The sequence below is a fragment of the Hipposideros armiger genome, unplaced genomic scaffold (assembly GCF_001890085.2).
Source record: "Hipposideros armiger isolate ML-2016 unplaced genomic scaffold, ASM189008v1 scaffold_983, whole genome shotgun sequence".
NCBI lineage: Eukaryota > Metazoa > Chordata > Mammalia > Chiroptera > Hipposideridae > Hipposideros > Hipposideros armiger.
In genome coordinates, this window is record NW_017732333.1 from 598483 (window position 1) to 620821 (window position 22339).

Below are 22339 nucleotides of genomic sequence, written 5' to 3' on the forward strand. Positions count from 1 at the left end.
CGGGCAGGAGGCAGGGGAGAGCCCCACCAGCGGGGTCCTTGCACCCCCAGCAAGGAGATCTGTGAGGCCCACGACATCTTCATGTGCCCTCGCGGCGACCACAGACGCAGGTACCAGCGCCTCTCGGACACCTGCACCTTTGCGAAGGTTTGCCGCCGCTGCCCTGGGGACCCCGCCAGGCCCCACTCGTGTGCGGGAAAGCCCGCTCCCCCTGTCCTCAGAGGAGGGGAAGGGAAGCTCGGGCCCTGCAGGGGGCGCCCCTTGGGGGGGCGGGGAGGCCGGCCCCAGCCCTGTGCGCCCTCACCCCTCCGCAGCTCACCCACCTCTTCGACAACGAGGGCACCGTGCTGTTTGCAATCTTCATGGCTCTGTGGGGTGAGTGGCTGAGGGCACCTGGGGTCCAGCCTGAGCTCCAGGGCCACTCCTACCCCCAGCGTGCAGGGTCGCCACCCCAGACCCTCCCGGGACCCGGGCAACACCCTCCTTGCTCCCATTGCAGCCACAGTGTTCCTGGAGATCTGGAAACGGAAGCGAGCCCAAGTGGTGCTGCACTGGGACCTGTATGGGTGGGATGAGGACCAGGTGAGGTGCTGCCAGGTGGCCCAGTGCCCTCTGTGGCCACGCCTGGTCTGCCGTGTCTGAGGCGCGTATCCCCTTGTCTTGGGCGTGTCTCCCCATGTGAGACATGTGTCCCATGTCTGAGGCGTGTGTCCCATGTCATAGATGTGTGTCCTGTGTCAGAAGCATGTGTCCCATGTCTGAGGTGTGTGTCCCATGTCAGAAGTGTGTGTCCTGTGTCAGAAGCATGTGTCCCATGTCTGAGGTGTGTGCCCCATGTCTGAGGTGTGTGTCCACATGTCAGAGACAGGTGTCCCGTGTCTGAGGTGTGTGTCCCCTGACACGTGTGTGCCATGTCAGGGGCGTGTGTCCCCATGTTGGAGGCGTGTGTCCCCATGTGAAACATGTGTCCCGTGTCTGAGGCCTCCCGGTGCCTTCCCCAGGAGGAAATGGCGCTCGAGCTCATTAACTTTCCTGACTACAAGCTCCGGCCGCACCAGCACTCCTACCTGAGGAGCTCCATCATCCTCATCCTGTCTTTGTTCATGGTATTCCTGGGGATCCATGGGGGGGGCTGGAGACTGAGCAGGGGACAGCTCCCCTCCGTCCTGACCACCCGTCCGCAGATCTGCCTCATGATCGGCATGGCCCATCTCCTGGTGGTCTACCGCGTCCTGGCCTCTGCCCTCTTCAGCAACTCGTCCCTGCCCTTCCTGGAGGAGCAGGTGACCACGGCTGTGGTGGTGACCGGGGCCCTGGTGCACTATATCACCATCCTCATCATGACCAAGGTGGGGGGGGCAGGGGGGTGGGGCAGCAGGGGGGCCGTCTCTCCTGAGGCCCACAGTGAGCCCTCTGGTCTCCCCTCCCACAGATCAACAAGCATGTGGCCCTGAAGCTTTGTGACTTTGGTGAGAGCAGGGGCCCCCAGCCCCGCCCTGGCTTCTGGGCAGACAAGGGAGGCAGAGGGAGGATTTGAGGCTGGGAGGCTTGGGGCCTGGGTCGGGGCAGGGGGCTGTCTCTATCACCTCTCCCACCAGACGGCAGGGGCTCGCACCTGGGAGACAGGCGAGGGTTGTGGGTGTCTCTGAGCCGTCAGAATAGGGACAGACCAGGCGTGGGACTGTCGTGGGGCTAGGGACGGGTGAGGGACAGCCCACGTCTCATTCCAGAGAAGCCCAGGACCTTCTCGGAGCGCGAGAGCAAGTTCACCATCAAGTTCTTCACCCTGCAGTTCTTCGCCCACTTCTCCTCCCTGGTCTACATCGCCTTCATCCTGGGCAGGTGAGGGCCGCCCTCCAAGTCCACTCTCCCCCTGAAAAAGGGGAGGCCTGCTCTTTTTAATTTTTAAAATATTTCATGCTCAGAACAAGTGGGAACGCAGTACAGGAAGCCCATGGTTAACCCCCAACTCTGCAGTCCCATCCCCAAGGGGACACCGTCGCCGTCTGTGGGTCTGATCAGACTTTGACACCCGTAATGTGCACACACATATACAGTGGTTCTGTGTAAACACTTACTGCTTTTTACATGAAAACGTGCTAGAGGCCTCTTCCGTGTCCGCATGATTGGGGAGGTCTCATTTAAAACTGCCCTGTGAGCGTTGTTTTGTGGGATGTGCTGGAACTCACTAAGCACTTCAGTGGGTAGACTTTTGGGTTATTTCCAATTTTGATTTTTACGACTAAAGCCTCAGTGAGCAGCCCACATAACACACGCACACACATTTCCCCTCATCTTCCTAATTAGTAAAATGAATCTTTTTGGTTCAATCAAAATAGGTTTTCATCCTTTCTGACGAAAATCATTGCTCCACGCGTTTTGTGTGTCTGATTAAATTTTGTAAGGTACATGCATGTTGCCAGTTATTCCCACACTCTCTACCAGAACTTTAAAAAAAAAATCTCAACTCCTCCAGTATGTTCAGAGACATTGGGGTGCCGTGACCTTGCCTCTCCTTGGGGACGCCAGCCTGGCTTCCCTCCCTTCCCCTTGGGGCTGTGCTTAAAGTCACAAGATGGCCCTTCCGTCCACATAGGACCCCAGGTTTCCCAGTGGCTTCCTGAGGAGAGCAGGTGGGGGTCAGATATGCTGCGCTGGGCCTCTAAGTGGACACCCTGCCCTCAGCCTACTTCCAGCGCTGCCTCCCATGGGCGTGCAACATTGCAATTGTGACTGCACCTCTTCTCAGGTCCCCAGGCTTCTGAGTTTCTCAGCTGTGAGTCTGCGTGGGTCTTTTTCGTTCAACTGCTCGTCGCCCCCACCCCTCCTCCGCCATCCCGAATGTGCTGTCACTTGTCTTTCATAGAATCCTCTCACCATCACATCCAGTTTCTGGCCTCCCCTGCAGCTGTTCCTCTTCTCCTAAAGTGTAAATGTCGCCCTGCCCAGCACCCATTCTTGTGACTTTAGGTACCGTTACACACACACACAACACACACACTTCTATCTTTAGCCCAGACCTCCCCCTGGAGCCCAGACTCACAGCGCCAGCTGCCTCTTGACATGCCCCCTCTGATGTCCTGCAGGCACCCCAAGCCTCCACATGGCTGGGCGAGAACCTGGGTCCCCCAAACCCTTTTCTTCCCCTGCCGTGGCCTCCATCTCACCTGGCTGCCCAGGACCCACCACATACTTCTCTGTCTACTGTCTCTCCTAAACGGCGGCTCCTGCAGGGAAGGGGACCTGTCCTTTGCTGAGTTCTCAGCCATATGGCAGACCTGGCCATAGCACCAAGGTGTGTTGCATCACGTGAGAAGGAACCGCTGCCCTAGCTGGGCTCAAGCCTCAGGCCGTCTGAGGGATTTTTGTGCGTCTTGTGTTTGATAACCTCTGCTCCCGTCTCTGGAATTCTTTTTGTTTGGAAATTGGATCTCCTGGATTGACCATCTAATTGTCTTTGCTTTTTTTTCTCCCGTTTTTGTTCCAGCTTTGGGGACTTGCTCTCAACTCTGTTTCCAACCCTGCAATGGAACGTTTTACTTCTGCCTGCGTACTTAGTTCAGGACACACCTTTGGATGTCAGCAGGCTCTTCGCAGCCTCCTCCTCATGCTCCCAGCACGCCCTGCCTGTCCTCGCCTGATGACGCATTGCTTCTGTTCCTTCTCCTACTCTAGCATCGCTTCTGTTCCTCCTTCTGACTTTCTCTTATGTTCCTTCTTCGAGCGTCCTCTGATTTTGATGTAGGGGCTTTCCTTAGATATCCTCGGTTCTTGGCCATCTGTCCATAATTGAGAAAGGCACATGCCAGTGGCTTTCGCCTGAGCCGCATGTGTCTGTTGGTCCCTGGAGGGGAATTCAGGGTCTCCTGCCTGGAGGAGGAAGGATGCTTGTCCGTGTGCTGGGAGCCCAGCTGGGGTACGGTGTGCGGGCTCAGTGTCCACTGGCCCAACACTACGATCCAGTTCCCTTCATCTGCGAGGTGATGACTGGTAGGCTGTGTCAGCAGCCAGCCATTTTAATTGACAGTTGGAGAGCTCATTTGAATTTAGGTAGAGTGCTAAAGGGACCTCCAAAAATGCCATGCTCACCCACAAAGCCACCCGCTGTGCCCTCTATTGCACACTCCCTCGAGGCGATGGGCAAAGGCTTGTTTTTAAAGGTGCCTTATAAAAAACTACTAGTGAGAGTCTGGCATCTTTCCAGATAGTTATTGACCGTTGCATTGATGAGCCTCTATCATACCATCCATGGCAGGGGTCTGTTTCCTCCCAGAGCCTCCCTCGGGACCCTCCAGTCGTCTCGATGCACCGGGCCAGCTCCTCTGTGCGTCCTTTGTAGCTGTCCCACTAGGATTTCCATCTTCTGCTTTGCTGGGCTGGCCCATCACCTCCTGGATCCCTAAGCCTTCCTCTTCCTTGGTCTTGGCTTTCGTTTACCTCCGGAAGTGTTTCTGAGAGGTGAGCTTTCTGAATTCTTGTATGTCTAAAGACGTCGTTATTGTACCCTTGCACGACTGGGTACAGAAATCTAGCATCAAAACAATATTCCCTTGTAGAACTTCAAATGCATTGATCCATTGTCTTAGAACATGCAAGAGGAGAAGCAAGCAGGAAATGTGATTTTTGTTCCTTCCTAGCTGACCTAGTCTTTTTCCTTCTAGAAGTTTAGGATCTTCTCTTTAAACTAGGGAACAACTTAGGGCTGGGTCTTTTCTTCATGCGTTGTGCTGGTCCATTAGTGGGTCCTTCCAATAAAAAAAAAAAACATCCTGCTTAGGCGCACTAAATTCTTTTTTCTTTTTTAAATTGTTTCTTAGTTTTTAAAACAATCTTCCCTTTGCTCTCTCTGTGTGGAACTCCTGGTCCTCTTGGGTTTCTCCTCGGTGTTTCTTACCTTTTCTCGCACATATTCCATCTCTGTCTTTATAGTCAATATCTGAAGATTTCCTTCACTTTGTCTTTTTGCCTCTCTATCTGTTTTAACAATTAAAGTCTTAATTTCCAAGTCTTTTTTTTTGTAGCATCTTTTTCTCATTGTCATAGATGCAGTGTTTTCTTGAGGGTGTCAGTGGATTTTTCCCCCCTGTAAGTTCTCTTCTGTTCCCTGATTATCTCTTGTTCCCTAAAGGGTCCTGCTGCTTCATTGTGGTCCTTTTCCCTTGCACAGCTGGTCTTCCTTGTACCTGAAGATACAAAGTTCCCATTTATCTTGAAGAACGAAGGGCGGACTGGGAGTTCCTGGGCAGACGGGATAGGTCTTTGCAATAACTCACACCCGTTGTCCACTCCCACTTTCTAAGCGCTTCACATTCGATTCTAAGCTGCACAGCAGCCCTGTTGGGTAGGGCCTCTCTTATCCTCCTTTTGCAAATGAGATGACTGAGGCCCAGAGAGGTGAAGAAGCCACCGCAGGGTCATGCCGTCAGCAGGTAGTGGAGCAGATGGAAGCGGAGAGTCTGGACCCCTCCACACGCCGCCTGATTGCGTGTGGGTCTCTGGGGGACAGGACGGGAATGCTTATCCAGTAGCCCGTATTATTCTGGGGCACGTTTTCTTCTTTATGTCATGCAGTTTGTATGCTCCTTTATTGTGTCCATTTTTCAGGCCGTACGCCAAGAGGCCCCCCCCCCAAGACTAAAAAGGTGTTCAGCTGTGATCTCCTTTACATGTTATAGTTTCAACATTTTAAACATTTGAATCTTTGATTCATGAGGGATTTGTTGTGCTGCAATGGGCAGAGGGAAGCCTGTTTTATTGTTCCCAAAAGACCAACACTCACTGTGTTGTGCTTTTTAAAAATTTTATTTGTGTGCATTTTGTGCTTTGCTAGCCAGATGGGCCTGTGCTCCTTACTCCTTTCTTGATTTTCCTTTTTTTTTATGGTCATTTACCCGTTTATTATTCTAGGTGAACTTTAGAATCATTTTGTTAAACTACATCGAAGTTCTGTGGGGTTTAGCTTAAGATTGCAGTGAAATTATACGTTTTTTTAGGGAGATCCAACATGGATACTGTGTTAGTTTTGTTGCTGCCGTGACAGATGACCACAGCTTACTGGCTTTAAGCAACGTACAGCTGTGTAGACCAGAAAGCCAAAATGGGCCTCACCAAGCTGAAATCAAGGTGCCAGAGGGCTGCGTTCTGTCTGGAGGTACCAGATTCTGTTTGCTCTGCCTTTCTCAGCTTCTAGAAGCCGCCTGAATCCCTTGATGCCTGGCCCCTCCCTCCATCATCTTCAAAGCCAGCAGCAGTGGCTGAGCCCTCATCCTGCCATTTCTCTGGTTCCCCCCTCTTCCCCATTTAAGGACCCTGGTGCTCACACTGGGACCACCCAGATAATCCAGGATAAGCTCCCCACTTTGAGGTCAGCAGGCAGCAACCTCTGTGCCACCTGCTGTGTAAGATAACATAGTCACAGGCTCCAGGAATTAGCATGTGGTCGCCTTTGGGAGCCCGTCATTCTGTCTCCCACAAACACACAATCCTGACTTTTCCAATCAAAGAACAAGTTTTCTATATCCACGTCTTTGGTTAATGTTCTTTAACCAAAACTGTAGTTCTACAGTTTTCTGCACATGGGGCCCACTGATTTCTCATGAATTTCACTGTCGCTGTTTCAGTTTTTGCCAGTGTGTGTGTGGCAGATTGCTTCCTGCTCCATCCCCACTGGTCTCGTGGCACCCAGGAAGTCAATCGGCCTTGCTACCAATTCCACTCCCTCTGAGCACTTGTCAGTTGATTTATCCAAGTCTTTCACTTGGTGTGTTTTGGTTTTCCAGGTACATGATCCTGTTTTCTAAAACAGTAACTTTTCCCTTTGCCAGTTTATATTGTTCCAGAACTGTGTTGAATAGTTGTCAGAAACGATAACAGAAGTGCTTCCAGGGTTTCACCACCAGAGCATGAGCCCAGCCTTTGGCTTAATGGTGACTTAAACACAAAGCAACCCTGTTTGCACAGTTTCCATGGGAGAAACTGAGGCCACGCCTAACAGGCCTTGTCCAGAACGCACGCTTGTCGGAGCTGGTGACCAGCTGAGCTTTCCCCGCCCACTGTGTGCGTGGGGTGGGGCATGGGGCCAAAGCCCCTGCTCACCTGCGGGGCACCCTCTTCTCCTCCCCCCGCCCCCCCACTGCCACTTCTGTCCTGCTCCACCCCCACCCTATCAGAGGAAGAGTGCTGCCCTCAGCCTCACTGTCCTTCCAGGATCAACGGTCACCCTGGGAATTCCGTGCGCCTGGCGGGCTTGTGGAAGCTGGAGGAGGTGAGTGTGTCCTGCCGGCTCTGCTGCCCCGCCCCTGAGCGGCGCTGTCCAGGCCTGACCGCCCACCCCCACCCCGCCCGCAGTGCCATCTCAGCGGCTGCATGGTGGACCTGTTCGTGCAGATGGCCATCATCATGGGCCTGAAACAAACGCTCAGCAACTGCATGGAATACCTGTGCCCGTGAGGACCGCCGTCCTTCCCCTGGGGTGCCTGAACCTCCGACCCCTGCCTGATGCCTTACCCGTCTCCCCACCTCCCAGAGCCAGCAGTTCCAGGGGCCCCTCCACCCCCAGCACCATTCCCTGTCCCCACCTGGCTCTCCTCACTCCCAGGTGGCTGGCCCACAAGTGCCGCTCAATGGGGGGCCGTGAGTCCTGGGACCCAGAGCTGAGGGACTGGCAGCGCAACTATCGCCTGAACCCCGTCTACACCTTCAGCCTGTTCGATGAGTTTATGGAAATGAGTGCGTGGGCTGCAGCTGGGGGGCTGGGGGCGGAGGGCCCGGGAGCTCAGGGTGACCACCCCGCTCCCCCGTCCAGTGATCCAGTACGGCTTCACCACCATCTTCGTGGCAGCCTTCCCGCTGGCCCCGCTGCTCGCGCTCTTCAGCAACCTCGTGGAAATTCGCCTGGACGCCATCAAGATGGTCCAGCTGCAGCGGCGCCTTGTGCCACGCAAGGCCAAGGACATCGGTCTGGGCGCCAATGAGATGGCTGCGCAGGGCGGGGCGCTTAACCCCAGGGGCTGGGGTGGCAAGGGGCACGGGGACCATGCCAGTCCACTTGAAACAACCAATCTAAGCAGTGGTGGCCAGGCCAGCCCCCTCACCCCACAGACAGCCCCCCAGCACTCCCATCTGCCAAGAGGGGGGTGGGCTCAGGCCCCAGAAAGAGGCAGGGCCCTCCCTTCCACCCCAGGATGTTGCTGAAGGGCCTGCAGCCCCCTTGGGGCCCCAGGCAGTGGGGTGCCATTTGCAGAGGTGTGACAAGACTCTGGGACTCTCCAGGCTTCCAGCCTTGGGGGACGGGTGGGTGGAGGTGGGGTGGTCTGTACAGTAGTCACGGCTTGAGGAGTCAGACCGCCTCACTCCACTGCTGTGGCCCAGGGACCTGGCTGCAGGTGCTGGAGACCATCGGCGTGCTGGCGGTCATCGCCAATGGGATGGTCATCGCCTTCACATCTGAGTTCATCCCCCGCGTGGTGTACAAGTACCGATATGGCCCATGCCGAGAGGGGGCCAACCCTGGAGTCGAGTAAGGGGGCATTGCCATACAGCCCTGGGGAGCCTCAAACTGTCCAGAGAACCCTGAAAAAAGTGGCCCAACCACAGCCCAGCCCAGGGGAGCCCAGGAGAAGCCACCATGCTGCCAGTATTGCCTGGGGTGGCCCTGCCCTCCCACACTGACCCGCAGGCCCTGGGCTGGAGCCCAGGAGCACCGGGACCCCGGTGGGGATTAATGACCCAGCCCGAGCTGTTTACTAAGTGGGTACAACTGGCATGGCCCCCTCAGTCCCTGGCAGGAGAGGCATCCCCACGTCCCTTCAGCCTCTCCCAGTGGCCCCCATCATAGGGGAATGGAGGGGTCTTCACTGTGCCTCCACCGGGATGGCCCCACCAGACAGGACTCAGCTCCAGGGAAACAGCCAATGCCTGAAGGGGCCACATCCTGCAGTGCACCCCCCCCAACATTTCGCTCCTCTCCCCCCCGCAGCTGCCTCACAGGCTACATCAACCATAGTCTGTCGGTGTTCCACACCGTGCACTTCCGGGACTCTGGCAGGATAGAGGGCTCGGAGAATATCACCGAGTGCAGGTTTGACCCCCTCCTCCCCCCACCCACCCCCACCAGTGCCCTCTGAACTCCTGACCCCTGACCTTGGTCCTTCCCACCCCAGGTACCGGGACTACCGCAATCCGTCTCAGGACTACAACTTCTCCGAGCAGTTCTGGGTCCTGCTGGCCATCCGCCTGGCCTTCCTCATCCTCTTCGAGGTGGGCCAGAACTGGGCACCCTGAGGTGGGCTGCTCTCTCCAGCCCTCCTTCTGGCCCCCAGGCCCTAAAATCCCTCCTCAGCCTGCTTGACCCCCAACTCAGCCCCTGTCCCACCCCCAGCACGTGGCCTTGTGCATCAAGCTCGTGGCTGCTTGGTTTGTGCCTGACGTCCCTCAGTCGGTGAAGAACAGGGTTCTGGAGGAGAAGTACCAGAGACTCCGGGAGAAGTACCAGACATTCCGGGAGAAGCACCGGAAATTCCAGGAGATGGGGTATGGGAGGCAGAGCAGGGCGGGGTGGGGCTGGGCCTAGGGGACCCCCACCAACTCCACTCCTACCTCCAGCTCCAGCCCCAAGACCACAACCGTGTAGGGGAACCCAGAGATGTCACTGGCGCCCAGGAGCCAAGACTCAGAACCACCACCACCACCTCCCTCCACTGCCCAGGACTGTGCATGTGTGTGTGCTGGGGGGGTGCTGTAAGGAGGCCCTCATATATGTGGGTGTATGTGAGAGGTCCCAGGTGGCCCGTGTACATGAGGGGTCCTAGCAAGTCTGCATATGGGCTGCCTGTGTATGCTTGGGGCACCTGGGAGCAGCATGTGTGAAGCCTGCTACATCCATTAGGGCTCAGGATTGGCATAACCCTGACGTGAACTCTGGGTGACCACTGCCACCATGCAGCTGTGGGGGAGGGGGCTTTTCATGCAGTCACAACACAGGAAGACCAGCAGTTTCCTGGGCCTCCCTCTGACTTCTGGGCTGCAGATCCTGGTGGGGCCCTGACCCCACCTCTCTGGCTCCCCTCAGCCAGCAGAAGTTTTTATAATAAAATAAAACCTCTTTCTGTCAACTTTTGGGCCTCAGGTGGATTGTGTCTGCCTTCGGGGCTACGTGGAAAACTGAGGCCCAGATGGCAAAAGGTCTGGATGTGGCAGCCTCCTGGCCCTCCTCTGGGTTTCCATAAGCTTCCAAAAGTGAAGGGCACCTTACTGAGGCCCTACGCTCCCTGCACGTGGGGTTTAGGGGTCAGAGTCTTCCGGGAGGAAGAGGAGGAGCTGGGGAGGGGGGTGCAGAACCACAAAAGGTGCCCCTGGGGGGAAATCAACAAGGAGTCCCCCAGTGAACCGGGCACGGAGACTCTAAGCGCTGGTTGGGCCGGTTTGGCCTCTGCCCCCAGGTCTGCCGGCCGCAGCTACCGGGAGCTGAACGCAGGACAGCCTTGAGGCCAGCCTTAGGCACAAAGCGGGACACTTGGGTCCGCCCTCGGCCCTGGCTGCTGGGCGGGGCTGCACCTGTTGCCGCCGCTGGAGCCGTCACCGCTGCGCACCTGGCCTAGGTGAGCCGCGGCGCTCACGCGATCGCGCAAACCCCAGGTCTTGGCACTAGGTGAGTGGCAGTCACAGCTCCAACCTACGAGGTGTGAGTGGAGGTCGCTGACTCCTAGGAGCCCGGACCAGGCCTGGAGCTTGGGGGCCCAGGAGGGGACCTCCGGGGCCTTGGCGGGCGCGGTCCCGCAGGAAGTGGCTCGGAGCAGGGCCGGCTGCCCGCGTCTCCCGGAAGCCCGAGCTGGTCCGCGTCCCGGCCGCTTGGGCCTTCCCGCTCCGCCCGACGAGGGCAGTGGCTTCCTCGTGACCTTTGCGCGGGGGAGACGGGGCAGTGCCGGGGCGCGCGGGGACTCCCACCAACGCCCCAAGTCCTCCAAGGGCGCCGTGGGAAGGCGGAGAAACCCGCAGGGGGCCGCGGCACACGGGTCGCCAGGCGGAGCTAGCGCCCTCCGCGCGCTCCCGCCCTCCGTGCGCGTCCCCGGCCTGCCAAGCGAGGTCTGCCCACCATCCGACCCGTCCCCTCCGCGCGTCCCCGACTACCTGCTCACCGCGCCTCGTTGTTGGGGGGTAGTAAGGCCGGTCCCCACCCCGGAAGGCGGAGCGCAGGATGTGGGGGGGTGGCAAGAGAGAAGTGGGCGTCGTGGGCCGGGGAGAGCGCAACGGAGCATCTTATGCACGTTCTTTCCTTCAGGAGAGAAGTCCGGGGCGCAGAGGGGCTGCGCACCCCAGATGTAGGGGAAACGCTCGAAAACTGTGGGGTGCAGATCAGCAAAGCCGACGGCGCGGCGGGGGGCCGTCAGCGAGGCTCGGGGCTGCAGCCCCACCGCGCGGGCCTGAGGCCGGAGGAGCGGGGCTTTCTAGGGACCACAGGGTGTGGGGCCGAAGGTGCTAGGCGGTGCAGGGGGCGGGCCTGGATTCGGAAGGGCTGTTCGCTGGAGTGCCTGACGCGATGTGGGGTCTTCTGCTCCCCTTGGAGAGTGGGCCTGGGGGCGAGGGAGGGTGAGGGTGGACGTTAGCAGAGGCCAGGGGCATCCAGTCGCGGCTGGGAGCTGGTGGTACAGACGGGCACACAGCAGTGGCTAGTCTGCCAGGAGTTTTGAGAGGCAGCGAGGCTGGTGGGGGACACGGGGAGAGCTGGCGCGGTGTTCCCGCCTGTGCTAGGCTGGTGGCTGACTGCTGGAGGTAAGGGGTGGGGGGCGTCACTGGGCACCTGGAGGAGGGGCTGGTCCTGGCTGTGGCGTGCCTTCAGGAGGCTTCATTCCGGTTCTGGGACCCTCACCCAAGGTCCTTGAGGGCCACAGTGTGGCTGGCAGTGCTGGGTCACGGTGGGATTAGGATGTAGGGAAGCTAGCTGTCGCAGTGAGGAAGAGGCCCTGTTGGTGGCCCTGTGTGGGGAGGGCAGGGTCAGGGACTGCTTTCTATGGGCACTGATGCCAGCCACCAGCACAGAGTCCTAGGTTGGTCTGGGGGGTGAGGGGTGTCGGTGGTGGCCACTGGAAGCACTGGCTGCTCCCCACCTGGCTCAGAGTGGAGGCCCTCTGCTTCCGCATCTGGAAAAAGGGTCACTGTCTTCCCACCCCAGCCCGAAACCAAGGTCCATATGATACTGCAGCCCACTTGCAACTGCAAGTTTGGGGGGTACACCTGGGAGGTGGACAGGGAGGGCACCAAAGAGCCCTGCTCAAGGCCCCATTATTGGCAGGGGTTTCCGCAGGACTCCCCTCACCCTAGCAGGTCAGAGGTCAGACACTCATGGGGCCCTCACTTGGGGGGATGACATGGAGACGCCCTCACTTCCCTGGTGTGGCATCTTGTGGGGTGTGCAGGAAGCAGGCTATCCTGCCCAGTGCAGGACAGCCCTGACTGGGGGTCTCCTTACCAGGACCCCCTCACATTACCCTGGGCCCCAGCCCCTCTGCAACCTCCCTCCACACCCCAGGCCTGGCCGTGGGAAGGACGGTGCCCGGTGGGCTGGGGCGGGCCCAGAGGAAGGAGCCCGTGACTCAGTTACAGGAAGAGCGGCAGGCGGGGCAGGCGGGGCTGGCGGGGGCAGGCGGAGCGACAGCCACCAACTGCCCGCCTGCCTGCCGGAGGTGGGTGGGTGCCTGGGTGGGGTTTAGGTTTAGGAGAGGATGTGACTGCGAGGCCAGGAAGCTACGGGAAAGTTCCGATTAAAACACAAACAAAAGCCAGGTCCTCGCTGTACTTGGAGATGCCTCCAGAGCAGCCTTGGTGCTTGGGCCTGGGCTGGGGGCCCCGCTGAGCAGGTTGCTCCCAAGCACACTTCAGTGACTGCAGGGACCAGCATCCCTCCCGGGAGGAAAGAACCGGAACCAGGTGACTTCGTGTCCTCCCCCAACGGCCCACTGCTCTTACGAGTCTGTGTCCTCATCCTCTGAGGCCTTTCCTGGTCTGAGGCCTGTCCCCGGAGTCAGGCCTGGCTGAGGGGAGACCCGCAACATGTGTGGCATGTGTGTGCACGTGTGTGCATTGTGTGTGTGCGCCTGTGGGAGCGTGAGGGACAATGGGAGGCTGTGTGTGTGCCAAGGGTGGGTGTGCGGTTCATAGCGTGGTGGGGGTGTGCAGAGGCCCGTGGCTGTGTGTCTCTGGGGAACTGTTCCAAGCACGTGCTGTGTGTGCCAGCTCTGTGGACCAGTGATGTGAGTGTGGGAGTGTGCCTGTGTGCACATGGGCCAAGGTGGGAGCTTAGTGCAGGCGTGTGTGGGGAGGGGCTGCGTGTGCAACACAGACTGCAGGGGGAGGGTGGCACGAGAGGCCACAGGAGAGGCCACCTCCTGGCCTCGTGAAGGTCCCAGGGATGTAGGCCCACTGTCTCACGCAGGCCGTCACAGTGGCCCTGGGGCAGGTGAAGTTCAGCTGAGGGCCCCTCCCAGCCCTCATGTAAGGTGCTCAGAGTGATGATGTGCTGGCATCCGGGAGGCAGCCAGTGCACAGTGCTGTCTGTGGCCAAAGTTACACGTTAACTCACCCTGTTCTTGTTTAACTTGCTCCCTGGGGATGGTGGCAGCCTCTGACCCATCCTGGCACCCTAACTGACCCACCACAAGGACAGAGAGTGAATCCTGCCCAGCCCTTGGGGTTCAGTCTGCTTGGCTGAGGAGCCCGTGAAGCCAGGGGTGGCACCGTGCCCAGCCTGCCCGAGGAGGCCCTGGATAGACCATGGCAGGTAGACTGGTCAGAGAGGGACGGGTACGGGCCCCAATGTCACCTGCACCTCACTGGCTCCAGGCTGCCATGTTGCCCGGGTTCTGCTTGCCCCTCCCCCATGGCCCGCAGTCCTGGCCCTGCACTTAGGATGGGCCCTGAGCCCTCTCCTGCCCAAGGCCCCCAGACCAACTCGTTGGGGTGGATGCTGCTGGGGTCCCTAGGGGTGGGGCAGGGAGATGTGGGCTGCGGGGGGACCATACCACCCAGATGATGGCTGCCTTCTCTGACTCCCAGTAGTACTCCTCGGTCCGATTTTAAGATGAGAAAGTTTAGGTCTCAGGGAGGTGGGAAGGCTTGCGTGGTCAGCAGAGGGTCCTGGAACCCCTGGCTCCCATCCCAGGTGGAAGGTGCTGGCATGCCCAGCACCTGAGTCTCCCAAACCACCATTGTCCACACTTGCTTCAGCCCTCCTAGAAGTGGGGGCAGGGCTGAGGGCTGCAGTGCCTGGGTCCTTACTGGGGCTCATGTCCTGGGTGGACGACCAGCCAGATGCTGGGCCCTGTCCTCCGTGGGACTCATGGAAGGACATGGTGTCGCCACCAAGCAACACATGCCACTGGCTGTCCTGTTTTTTTCCTGGCCCACAGACCATCTGTGGACAGTGGCAGCCCGGCGTCCTGGGCACGGCTAACCCACTGGGTCCTCTTTCTGCAGGTGTCTGCAACAGGGCCCCTGACTTCCTCTCCCCTTCTGGAAACCAGGTCTTGGGGCCTGCCCTGGGAAGTGTGGCCACTCTGAACTGCACAGCCTTGGTGGTCTCTGAGCCCCACTGTCCCCGGCCTTCAGTCCAGTGGCTAAAAGATGGGCTGCCACTGGGCAATGGAAGCCAGTATGACCTCCACGAGGACTCCTGGTAAGAGACTGGGATGTCCAGGGCCAGTGACCACCCTGGATATACCAGTGGCCAGTGTCCTCTCAGACCTACACCCTGATCTGTAGCCACCTGGACAGGGACTTGGGCTGAGTGCCATTCTGGACACAGACTGAGGGTCAGTGACCTGAGGGACAGATGGCCCCAGTGGACACTTTATAGACTGCCCAGGGCCGTGGGTGCCTGCAGAGTCCTAAGGCCTGAATGAGGCACTGGCCATTGGCACCCAGGGGACCCCCAAGACCCAGACCCAGGATTAGGGTGACTGTCACTAAACAGATCCACACTCCCTCCAGGTTCTGCCATTTCTCTTAGCTTATGGCCCAAGGGCTGAATCCCAGACAAGTGGGGTTTGGGGCATCCACTGATGCTCTCGGGCCCCAGGTGAGATGGTGGGCCTGGTCTCCTCAGGGTCAAGGCCAACTCGTCAGAGGTGTTTGTGTCCAGTGTCCTGGGGGTCAACCTGACCAGTGCTGAGGACTATGGGGCCTACACGTGCTCCGTCCGGAACATCAGCTCCTTCTCCTTCACTCTTTGGAGAGTTGGTGAGGGGGGTACACTGGGGTAGAGGGTCACGGGGAGGCCTGGGGAGGAGCCTGGGGCGCCTAGAGGCTGGAGGGTGCTGGGTGGGGATACCGTGGCTGAGGCTGCAGCTGTCCCCAGGCCCAGCGGGCCACTTGGCTGCAGTACTGGCCTCACTCCTGGTCCTGCTGGTCCTGCTTCTGGCTGCGCTGCTCTATGTGAAGTGTCGACTCAATGTGCTACTCTGGTACCAGGACGCGTACGGGGAGGTGGAGGTGAACGGTGCGTGAGGCGGGTGAACGGGACGGGACGGGAGTCAGCCGCCGGGCTTCCCTAGGAGGGCACAGGGCTGGGTCCGCAGAAGGGGGGCAGGCGACCTGTATCCTGGGACGGGGTTCCACCTGGAATCCTGAACTGGGGAGGGGACTGGGTGCAGCCTGGGGGCGGGGTCTGCGTCTGGGGGGCGGGCCTGGGCCCTATGCGCGCGTCGGGGGAGCGTAGAAGACCCCAGGGGACAGTGCTCGTAGGTGGTGGCCCGGGCCTGGAAAGCGGCCGCACTTATTCGCGGCTGTCCGCAGACGGGAAGCTCTACGACGCCTACGTCTCCTACAGCGACAGCCCTGAGGACCGGAAGTTCGTGAACTTCATCCTGAAGCCGCAGCTGGAGCGGCGTCGGGGCTACAAGCTCTTTCTGGACGCCCGTGACCTCTTGCCGCGTGCAGGTACCACGGCGCCCCGCTCTGTTCCCGCCCTCCCCGGGCCCGGACCCCGCCCATAGGACCCCCATGTGGCCTGGGACCCGCCCCTGTGGCTTCTCCCTGGGTCCAGGCCCCGCCTTCCTTGCCCCGCCCCCCAAAACCCCGTCCGGCCCCGCCCCCGCCAATGCCCAGTTCCCGCAGAGCCCTCCGCAGACCTGCTGGTGAACTTGAGCCGCTGCCGGCGTCTCATCGTGGTGCTGTCGGACGCTTTCCTTGGCCAGGCCTGGTGCAGCTACAGCTTTCGGTGGGTCCCGTGCGGGGTTCAGGGCCCGGGGGCAGCAGCACCCCGCTGACAGCTTCTCTCCCGCAGGGAGGGCCTGTGCCGGCTGCTGGAGCTCACACGCAGACCTATCTTCATCACCTTCGAGGGCCAGCGGCGGGACCCCGAGCACCCCGCGCTGCACCTGCTGCGTCAGCACCGCCACCTGGTGACCCTGCTGCGCTGGAAGCCCGGCTCCGTGGTGCGGAGGGTGGTGCGGAATCTGGGGCGGGGCAGGTCCTGTGGCATGGTGCCCAGAGGAGGGGCCTCCTTTGAGGTTCCAGGAACCAGTGAACGTGCACTGCCAGGTGCCAGGTGACGGGCTACCAGTGTTTGCATCCCCCGTGTCCTCGTGTGTTCACACGCGCTGACTGCCCCACCTTGGCCCTTAGACGCCTTCCTCCGATTTTTGGAAAGAGCTCCAGCTGGCACTGCCCCGGAAAGTGCAGTACAGAGCGATGGAAGGGGACCCCCAGACCCGCCTGCAGGATGACAAGGACCCCATGCTGGTTGTGCGAGGCCGCGTTCCAGAAGGTGGTACCCTGGACCCGGAGCTGGACCCCGACCCCGCGGGCGACCTGGGTATGCCCACCCGGGCCCACCCTTGACCCTGAGAAACACCCTGGGATGGAGGGGGGCTGTACAGGGCGGAGGAGCCCAGGAGGGCCAGGTGGCAGGGATTCCTCCCTGCTGTTCATGGATAGGCCCGACGCCCCAGGACCCTCCTCACTACCCCTGTCCCAGAGGCACTTGGGCCTCAGGCCTGCCTGGGAGCCTCCAGGACCTCAACTGTCACCACCCAGGAGGGTGAGCAGGGAGTGAGCCCAGCAGAAGGCCGGCTGTGGGCAGCCCAGCTTCAGGCTTGGTGGTACCCCCTCCCCAGGTGTCCGAGGGCCTGTCTTTGGGGAGCCATCAGCTCCACCATATGCAAGTGGGGTCTCGCTGGGAGAGGGCCAGGTTAGCGAGGTGGACGTCTCGGACCTTGGCTCCCGCAACTACAGCGCACGCACGGACTTCTACTGCCTGGTGTCCAAGGATGACATGTAGCCCCTCCCCCCACCTGTGTTGGAGCCACAGGATGCCAGGGACAGCTGGGAGTGGGACCTGGAGCCCTGCCTGTCTGTGGCCCTGGGACCCTTGGGGAAGAGGAGTGGTCCCTCCTTGTGCCAGAAAATAAAGTCTTTTTGGATCCTGCCTGGGCCTCGGTCTCCTGTCCTGGGTCTGGAAGAGGGTACACAGTGTCCTGAGCAGAGCACCCTCACTCCCATCCCAGGGCCCTTGACCTCTCTTCTCATCTCTACAGCCACTTGGTCACCAAATTTCGCTGTCCACTCAAACTCTCCCTCTCTCCATCCTGAGCCAGCTCAGACATGTCTCTTGCCATAGCCTCCTGAGGTCTCCCTGCTAGGGGTTGTGGCTGTCCCCAGCCCCACTCTGATCCAGACAGGTCCTCGAGAGTCAGGGCCTGTGGAGACTTCAGGTTCTGAACTTTGCAGAAGCTGTTTGTCGTAAAAATATCAGTGGGAGCTTCACAGCCAAGTGGCCTGGCTCGACGAGATGAGGGAGAGGACCCAGAATCTATTGGACCCCAAGCCTCAGATGGACAGTATTAGAGGCTCTGGTCAGGGCACCCCCAGCCCAGGGGGGCAGGGCAAAGAGAGGTGTTGGGTACATTTGCCACATGAGCACAGTCCAGTGGGCAGCACCAAAGTCGGGTGGTCACATGACAGCTGCCCCAGGAGCGGTCAGTCCTGTGCACAAAGTCCCCAGTTCTGCTGCGTCTGCCTCGGGTGGCACCAAGGCCTCTGCTATATGCCCCATCTGTTCTACTCTTGGCCAGCTCTCTCCTTATGGACACTCCCTCCTCCCTGACCTGGAGAGGCCTGTGTGAGCCCAGGGGCAGGTGTGGTTGTGGTTGGGGACATTGTGGAGTCCTTGGGGGTCAGGCCAGCCAAAGAAGCATGCGGGGCTGTGGCTGCTGTGTTCACGACCACCTTTATTCCCAGCGCTGGCTGTCCTGAGGCACTGCCGGGCCCTGGCCAGCCCCACCTCTGCCAGTGTAACCTGGTCACCACCCCACGCACCAGAGCAGCCTCAAGCCCGGCCCTTCTCCCTGCCCTGCAGAAGCCAAGTCCCCAGCTGCAAGCCCCCATCCCCTGTCCTCTCCCTGGTGACCCAGGCCCTTCAAAGTTGCACACAAGGCTCCTAGGAGCTGCTCCTGGGCCATCAGCCTTCTCCTCCAGGCTGGCCGACAAGCAGCTCGGAGCTGAGCCCATCCCTCCGAGGCTGGGCCGAGACGTACTGTCCTCCGCCAGGAAGGCCTTGCCTATGGGCCCAGGAAGTCTTCCTTTCGGTAGCCCTTCTGCAGTGGAGGGAGCTGTGTAAGGTGTGCTGGCCAGCCCTGCTTCCCAACCCACGCGCCCCGGGGTGCTGGCATGGACCCCTGGTCTCCTTGTTCGAGTTTCCCTCCCCCTGGGTCTCCTGCTCCACATGGTTTCCGAGTCCCTCCCCGACGCCCTTCTCCCAGGTCCCACACCCACGGCCCTGCCTGCCCTGGATTGCTGGAACATACCGCGCGGAAATCTCGGTGGAGCTTGCTGTACTGCCACAGATTGGCCAAGAGGCTGGAGGCCGCCCGGGAGGACTTCTCACTGTCGGGGCTTGGGGGACAGGGGCAGGGTTCAGCAGGGGACAGGCATTGCCAGAGGGAGGGTGGGAGGGGGGCCCGGGCTGGGGCGGGGGCCTCACCTGTCACACTTCTTCTTGATGAAGACCAGCTTGCGAAGCCCGTCGAAGTAGAGCAGGTCCCGGGCGGCGATGGGGCTGGCCACCACCAGGTGATTGAGGACAGCGATGATGTTCACCAGCACGTCGGCCGGGGCACACTTCTCACCCACACTGCCAGGCAGCTTCTCGATCAGGTGACTCACCACCTTGGTGGCTGCAGGAGGCCAGGAGGTCAGTGTCAGCCCCTCCCAGCCCCAGGGAGCTGACGTGCCTGTCTGTCCACCCGGCTCCAGCTGGCTGGAAGCCAGCCCAGCTGGGCAGCAATAAAGACCACATCCAGGAGTGAGCCCACTGGGCGGGGTGAGGGCAGAGCCCGGGCTACGGGATGCCTGACTCACACATCTCGTCTTTGTTCCTGGCATTCCGAGAGAGGTTTCGGATGAGGCCGGTCAGTGAGCGCAGCTGGTGGTGGTCAGCCGTCCGAACACGGTCCAGCAGTGGGTTCAGGATACGCTCCTGCTCCAGGGCCAGCCGGCTGAGCACGCCCGCCCACTGCAGGTGAGAGAGGGCTGCTGAAGGCAGGTCAGGTGGCAGCGTGCCCTCTCTGCATGCGTCCTTAGTGGGGAAACTGAGGCAGGACTGGCTTCTCTCTGCCTCTGCACCCCAGCCAGGAGCCTCACCAAACGTCACTCAGTCCAGAGCCCTCCCACAGCTCAGACCTCCCAGTCCCCTCCCCTTAAACCCAGTGCAGAACCTGAAATCTCAGGGTCCCTGACCTGGCCCATCTGGGACGCTGACCTCCCGCTCCTTGCGGTCCCCTCCTTTCTTGTCCCTCCTGCCCAGCTCAGAGGCCGTCACTCTCTGGTCACTCTGATGTTCTGGCTCATCCACGACTTTGCATCTGTCTCGCTATCCCTCCCCCAATAGACAACAAACTCCTCGAGCAGGGGCTCCCATCCGCGTTCACCCACGTGACCCCAGCACATGACCAGGCGTGGCCCCCTCACCCTGCGGTCGCCGGCGGTAATGTTCTGCAGTGCCCCTGCGGCGGCCTCTGTGGTGTGCCGGTTGAGCTCACAGCGCTGCAGCAGGCGGTTGTACAGGCCCACGATCTGGGGGCTCCACAGCCACTCCATGCCCTTGGGGTCCTTAGACACCTCCGCGAAGGTGAGGGCGTCGGCTGTGAGGGGCAGCTGGGCGGAGGGTGCGAGGGTCAGCCAGGGTCAGGCTGTCCCCTGCTCCCGCTGCCCAGGCCCACACCCACCTCTCGGAGCCGCCGGCTCTGCGGTGTGAAGCAGCCCACCACCTCGCCCGGCGGCGCCCCGGCCATGTCCCTGCGGCCCCGGCCCTCCAGCCGCTGCAGGGCTGATGGAGGCATCTCGTCGTACAGGCGGTAGGACAGGTTCCTCAGCACGCACACGGCATTCTCCACGCTCTGCGGAGGGCAGGCTGCGTCAGAACAGACCACGCCCCCCGAGTGCCCCGCCCCCCCCCCTGACGCCCCTCACCTTGTCCTCGCATTTGCCCACGTCCAGGGCATGGTTAATGTAGGTGACCAGGGCGTCCACCAGCCCGTGGCACTCGCGCATCTTTTGGCGAGTGGCCTGGGAGGCTGAGCTGAGGTTCCTGTGGATGGAAGCAGATCAGAGACCCCAGAGAGACCCGGGAAGGGCCCACCCCCATGGGGACCGGAATCCAAGGGCTGAGGTCCTTAGTGCCCATCCCTCCTCCCCCTGAGGTCCCTGCTGGACTGCTGACCCTGATCCCATTGCATGACCATCTCCATACACTCCTTGAAGCTTCCAGAGGGGTTGTGAATATCAGATCAAGTCTCTGATTTAATGAAACCTGAACCTGCAGCCCCCAGGGTCTATCGACATAAAAATGACAGTGACACCTGGGGGCCTGTCCCACTCCTGCATCAGCACCTGTGCCTTGCTTGGTTTGTCCACTTCTTCCAGCCCCCTTGGCTGGCTCCACCTTGTCATTCAGACCTCCCCTGCACGGGCTCTTTCCCCAGCACACGGCCCCCTGCCCAGCGCACCTGAGGAAGCCCGTGGCATTGTAGAAGATCTCAGCCTCAGAGGCGTTCTGCTGGATGAGGGGTGGTCCCCCGGCCCCCGAGAGGGGGCTCAGCACCAGGTCTGTGAGTTGCTCCAGCGTGTCTCGGGCCAGGCGGTCCTTCAGGTGGTCGCTGGAGGACAGGTTCCACAGGATCCCTGAGGCAGGGGGGCCGAGGCCGTGGTCAGGGACAGCCCACCGACCCCCTCTGGCTCTTCCGGGGATGATGGGAGGAGGCGCTTAACCTTTCCCAGGGCTCCACGTGATACTTTGAGCCTCACCCAGAACCCTGCTGGGGAAAGCCAGAGTGTGACCTGCAGGGTCACGCAGCTGCAGTGGAGCCTGGGGACGTGGGCCCTGGATGCTGGAGGCAGGTCCCAAGAGTCATGGTGGGGACCAAGAAAAGAGAGGGGACAGGGAGGGACAAGCACAGAGACAGAGAAGAGAGAAAGGGACAGAAAGGCAGGGTGAAGGAAAGGGGACGGCAGGGGACAGGCAGGACCGGCACCTGTGACGTTCTTGCGAAGCTCGTCATCCTGCTCGCGCAGCGTCCGCAGCAGCTCGAAGATGCCGTTCTCCTCCACCAGGGCCAGCTTGTTGTCCGCGTTGTCGTAGATGAGGTTACGCATGGCACCCGTGGCATGGCGCTGTACCTCCTGGTTGGCGTGGTTAAAGAGCTTCACCAGCCGGGGCACAGCCTGGAGGCTGCGGGCCTGCAGACACAGACATGCAGAGTGAGCACAGGTGTGCACAGTGTGCAGGTAATGCACAGGTGTGTGCAGAGGTGTGCAGCTGTGTGCAGAGGTGTGCAGGTGTGTAGAGGTGTGTGCAGGTGTGTGCAGAGGTGTGCAGGTGTACAAAGGTGTGTCCAGGTGTGTGCAGAGGTGTGCAGGTGTACAGAGGTGTGTGCAGAGGTGTGCAGATGTACACAGGTGTGTGCAGAGGTGTGCACAGGTATGTGCAGGTGCTTGCAGAGGTGTGCAGATGTACACAGGTGTGTGCAGATGTACATAGGTATGTGCAGGTGTGTGCAGAGGTATGCAGGTATGCACAGGTGTGTGCAGAGGTGTGCAGTGTGCACAGGTGTGTGCAGGTATATACAGAGGGTGTCAAAAAATGTATATACATTTTAAGAAAAGAAAAAACTATATTAAAATTTAATGCTCAATATATACTGATAACAAAATATGAATACAAGTCATGTGTGATTTCTGCAATTATAAGAGGTGCTCAGGGCCGGCTGAGTGGCTCAGTTGGTTAAGAGCTCACTCAAGAGTTTGAGCTCTGAGCAACAGCGGTTCGAGTCAGCCCGAGCTGAGCAGCCGT

At 60.0% G+C, this 22339-nt stretch overlaps 3 protein-coding genes across 3 annotated transcripts in view; 2 read left to right on the forward strand and 1 right to left on the reverse strand.

The window, feature by feature from the left end:
• ANO9 (anoctamin 9) overlaps positions 1-10071 on the forward strand; it is a 19009-nt gene extending 8938 nt beyond the window's left edge. Inside the window, exons 9-23 of the mRNA XM_019631076.1 lie at positions 51-147; positions 315-375; positions 500-582; positions 1002-1106; positions 1185-1349; positions 1433-1469; positions 1731-1842; positions 7207-7264; positions 7348-7445; positions 7598-7728; positions 7805-7957; positions 8371-8518; positions 8978-9079; positions 9162-9258; positions 9380-10071. Of these exons, the coding sequence (XP_019486621.1) occupies positions 51-147; positions 315-375; positions 500-582; positions 1002-1106; positions 1185-1349; positions 1433-1469; positions 1731-1842; positions 7207-7264; positions 7348-7445; positions 7598-7728; positions 7805-7957; positions 8371-8518; positions 8978-9079; positions 9162-9258; positions 9380-9571 (1639 nt within the window). The 3' untranslated portion in view covers positions 9572-10071. The remainder of the gene's footprint in view (positions 1-50; positions 148-314; positions 376-499; positions 583-1001; positions 1107-1184; positions 1350-1432; positions 1470-1730; positions 1843-7206; positions 7265-7347; positions 7446-7597; positions 7729-7804; positions 7958-8370; positions 8519-8977; positions 9080-9161; positions 9259-9379) is intronic.
• A 3540-nt stretch (positions 10072-13611) lies between these two features.
• SIGIRR (single Ig and TIR domain containing) lies at positions 13612-17419 on the forward strand. Its single transcript, XM_019631149.1, has 9 exons — positions 13612-13774; positions 14470-14668; positions 15098-15231; positions 15350-15490; positions 15787-15930; positions 16108-16210; positions 16277-16427; positions 16618-16807; positions 17109-17419. The coding sequence occupies exons 1-9, from the start codon at positions 13768-13770 to the stop codon at positions 17270-17272; spliced, it is 1233 nt and encodes a 410-aa protein (XP_019486694.1). The 5' UTR covers positions 13612-13767; the 3' UTR covers positions 17273-17419.
• A 787-nt stretch (positions 17420-18206) lies between these two features.
• The window catches only part of PKP3 (plakophilin 3), an 8162-nt gene continuing 4029 nt past the window's right edge, over positions 18207-22339 (reverse strand). The window contains exons 5-13 of the mRNA XM_019631079.1: positions 21522-21726; positions 20997-21171; positions 20461-20578; positions 20217-20387; positions 19960-20145; positions 19351-19504; positions 18974-19166; positions 18798-18885; positions 18207-18587 (exon numbers count right to left, since the gene is read on the reverse strand). Of these exons, the coding sequence (XP_019486624.1) occupies positions 18552-18587; positions 18798-18885; positions 18974-19166; positions 19351-19504; positions 19960-20145; positions 20217-20387; positions 20461-20578; positions 20997-21171; positions 21522-21726 (1326 nt within the window). The 3' untranslated portion in view covers positions 18207-18551. The remainder of the gene's footprint in view (positions 18588-18797; positions 18886-18973; positions 19167-19350; positions 19505-19959; positions 20146-20216; positions 20388-20460; positions 20579-20996; positions 21172-21521; positions 21727-22339) is intronic.